The following is a 3,638-nucleotide window of genomic DNA, read 5'->3' as shown; positions in this document are numbered from 1 at the left end:
AGATGTATTTTTTTAATTTTGTTAAAAAATATTTCATGAGTAAAATTGTTTATAAATTATTTTGATGAAATATATTATTATATTAATTTTATGAAAATATGAAAATTAAACAGATTCATATGCATAACCAAACACAGAAAGTGATATTCCCAGGAATCATAGATAAGATTACAGTGCACAACCAAACACAATGATGTAAGTTTCCAGACTATCAAATTAACCTCTTCAACTTTCTCAATAATATAAAAACTGTGAACTCCTCGTACCAAACGGCCTCTATATCTTTAGCAAATAAAATGTGAGAAATTGGACCTCTCCTCTTTCAATTTACTAAAAGTAATTATAATTTGTGTTTGAAGTAGAGCATTGTAATTTTTATAGTTATTAATCTTAATTAGTATATATTATTTTTATTCCAAATCCCTACCTAACAAAAATTCTGAGTCCCTCACTGCATACAATAATAGCTTTAGCACGGATCTCCATGCCTTTAACCGCATCGCACCACCAATCAAGACTAAGACACCGAAGTGATATATTTCATTATCTTTTTAACCCAATGTTGATCGTAACCCAACTTTATTAATAACATTTTTAAGATTAAATTTTAGACCATCTTTAGTCACAATCTTATTATAGCAATTGCACAAATTGATTGGACTCCAAACAATTTTCTAATAATATCTAATAAATTCAAAGACTATTTTATTCGATAGATAAGTGTCAAGCCTCACACTATATATTAACCAACCCATCCCATCAACTTTTTCTCTTTTTTTTTTCAAATTTATTTTAATAATTTCGTTAACAAATTAAGTGACTAATAATTTCTATTAATTGATCATTAGATCTCTGATCACACATAGAAGTTTGTATCTTCAACACAAGCTAATTAAGTTATTATTATTATACAAATCTATATTATATAGCCTTCTCAATCTCTATCTCAATTAACGACAAAAATCCCTTCACATGTCTAAGTACCAATGTCTATTTATCAATATAATAATGTCACCCACTACATCTCTTTCCTTTTTCCAAAGTCACTTTCTTCTTCTTCTCCATATAAAGAGCCTCCAAAGACTAGAGATAGAGACCATCATACTCATCAAAACCTCTCTCTTTCTGATCATTTTTCTTTCTTTCTCTCGGCTAAAATGGGTTCAAAACATGAAACTATGGGAGTTACAAACACATGGGGTTTGGCAGTAGTAGCAGTACTAGTAGTGTTGAATAACATAGGGTTTGTGAGGTCAACGAGTCTTGACGAGGACCGAGCACAGTGCGCGGACAAGCTTGTTGGGCTGGCTACGTGCCTGCCGTACGTGGGCGGAGAGGCCAAGAGTCCGACGTTGGACTGCTGCAGTGGGCTGAAGACGGTGGTGGAGAAGAGCAAGAAGTGCCTTTGTGTTCTGCTCAAAGACCGCAATGATCCCAACCTTGGCATCAACCTCAACTCCACTCTTGCTTTACAACTCCCCACTTCCTGCCACGTCCCCACCAACATATCTAAGTGTGTTGGTACTATGTCCTATCCCTTTACTTCTATACCCTACAAATTATCTAGTCTATCATCATATATACTATGCTACAAATTATCTAGTCTACCTTATACATATCATCATATATGCTATGTTAGAAGTTTTATTTAGGGTTCAAGGGCAAAATAGTCTTTTTATAATTTAGTTATTTTACACTCACCGTCTCGATCGATTATCGATTCGATAGTTTTTTTGTTAAGAATCGCTAAGGAGGTATTAGTATCGGGTCTCACATATTTGAATTTAATAATTATTATGAGGTATCGCTACCCAATTATGAAGTGTTACCTCGTGTGTGTTGTTTTAAAGTGCCAAATAGTAACATTCTTTTTTATTACGGAGTTTTTCGGACACACTTGATAGCATATTTAATGCGCTTAAATAATGTTTTGTCAGAACTTCTCGACATTCTGTCTAATAATGATCGTTTTGCCAAGTACTATTTTGTTTTGTTTTGTTTATGATTGAAGTGTTTTTACATGAGAAAATTGTACAAATAATAATGGTAGTTAAGAAATTGATGTAGTTATTGTGTGTTAATGTGTGCAGAACTCTTGCATTTGGCACCCAATTCTTCTGATGCAAAGATGTTTGAAGGATATGCAAATAGCCATGGGAAAAGCAGTAGTGGCTCTTTGGCTCCAATTTCAAGTGGTAACATATTTTTGTTTTTTTTATTTAATTTGCTTCTAATTATTATTACTTAAGTGAATTATTTTTAATATAATTAGCTTTACTTATTTCTAAAAACCAAACTTTTATATATATATATATAAAGAATTAATAAGAGGTGGGTCCTATATATGATATTTATTCACGGAATGTTTCCAATGTGAACTTGGAGTTGGTTGGTGTTTCTTGTTTTTTTCCAAAATAGCTTTTCTATCCACACAAAAAAATACATTATTTTATTTCACTAAAATAAAAAAATTCAACTTATTTACTTGTTTTAGTAAAAAAAAAAATATCCAAGTATTCATTCACATGTAATTTTTAGGAGGTGGGTCATAAATTAAAATAATAAGAAAGTGACATCTCATTAAAAAGCCAATTTTACCAGTCTCTAGTGTTCCCCTATTTTGATTTGTATACATTTGTGTTGATAATGTTGTTTGTTTGTTTGTTTCCTTAGAAAATTCTACAAGCAATGGGAGCACAATTGGAAATGACAAAAGTGAAAGTGGGAAAGGAAAAGGATTGATGGGAATGGAGATAATTATGGGAACTATCCTATTTTTCTGTCCACATTTAGTTCTTTACATTTGATATATATATATATATATAAATATTTATATATATATATTTATCTAATTTACACTTTAATTGTTTTGTTCCTTTTATGGCTTTTGGTGATATGATTTTGTAAGAGATGTATATTTTTGTAGCATTTACCTGAATATACTTATTTATTTGGGGAAAATGTTTTAATTAATTAATTAAAATCAAGTTTGTTTGTTTGTATTGTATTTGTATCATTATTATTATTCTTGTGTGGAAAGAAATTTAAAAGAACAATGAAATAAATATCTCTCCTCCTCATACTTTGTTCACGTGAATACTTACTATAGGTCCCGTGAGTCTAATTATATCATATCACATAACATAATATATATTTATATATATATATGGAATATACTCATTCATTGAGTACCCTATATTTTTGCAAAGTATCATTTTAGTACTTTCTATTTTCAATAATGTTCATATGGTACCATGTATTTTAAAATCGTACATATTTGGTACCCTAAACTCAGATTTGATAAATAAAATTTTGTCAATTTAATCAAACTACTGTCAATTATGTAAGTTACAAATTTAAATTTAATTACATAATTACATATAACTGATGACAGTTTGATCATATTGATAAAATTTTATCTATCAAATCTGAGTTTAGGGTACCAAATATGTACGATTTTAAAATATAGGGTATCATATAAGCATTATTGAAAATAAAGAGTACCAAAATGATATTTTGTAAAAACATAGGGGACCAAATAAGTATATTTCCATATATATATATATATATATATAACTTTTGGGAACAATATATTATGGGGGTGGGTCGATTGATTTATATGGTTTTTTTTTTTTTAA

At 29.5% G+C, this 3,638-nt stretch overlaps 1 protein-coding gene across 1 annotated transcript; it reads left to right on the top strand.

Moving 5' to 3' along the window:
- The first annotated feature begins 971 nt into the window (after positions 1-971).
- On the top strand, positions 972-3,007 carry LOC133781673 (non-specific lipid transfer protein GPI-anchored 14-like). The gene is made up of 3 exons (XM_062220732.1): positions 972-1,521; positions 2,091-2,195; positions 2,674-3,007. The coding sequence occupies exons 1-3, from the start codon at positions 987-989 to the stop codon at positions 2,805-2,807; spliced, it is 774 nt and encodes a 257-aa protein (XP_062076716.1). The 5' UTR covers positions 972-986; the 3' UTR covers positions 2,808-3,007.
- The last annotated feature ends 631 nt before the right edge of the window (positions 3,008-3,638 follow it).

This window comes from Humulus lupulus, chromosome 6 (genome assembly GCF_963169125.1).
Source record: "Humulus lupulus chromosome 6, drHumLupu1.1, whole genome shotgun sequence".
Taxonomy (NCBI): domain Eukaryota; kingdom Viridiplantae; phylum Streptophyta; class Magnoliopsida; order Rosales; family Cannabaceae; genus Humulus; species Humulus lupulus.
This window is presented reverse-complemented; position numbering and strand designations above follow the sequence as displayed.

Coding starts and splice junctions, on each gene's coding strand:
- LOC133781673 (XM_062220732.1), top strand. CDS start 987: ATGTCTATTTATCAATATAATAATGTCACCCACTACATCTCTTTCCTT. Junction 1,522..2,090: donor CAACATATCTAAGTGTGTTG/GTACTATGTCCT, acceptor TAATGTGTGCAG/AACTCTTGCATTTGGCACCC. Junction 2,196..2,673: donor TTTGGCTCCAATTTCAAGTG/GTAACATATTTT, acceptor TTGTTTCCTTAG/AAAATTCTACAAGCAATGGG.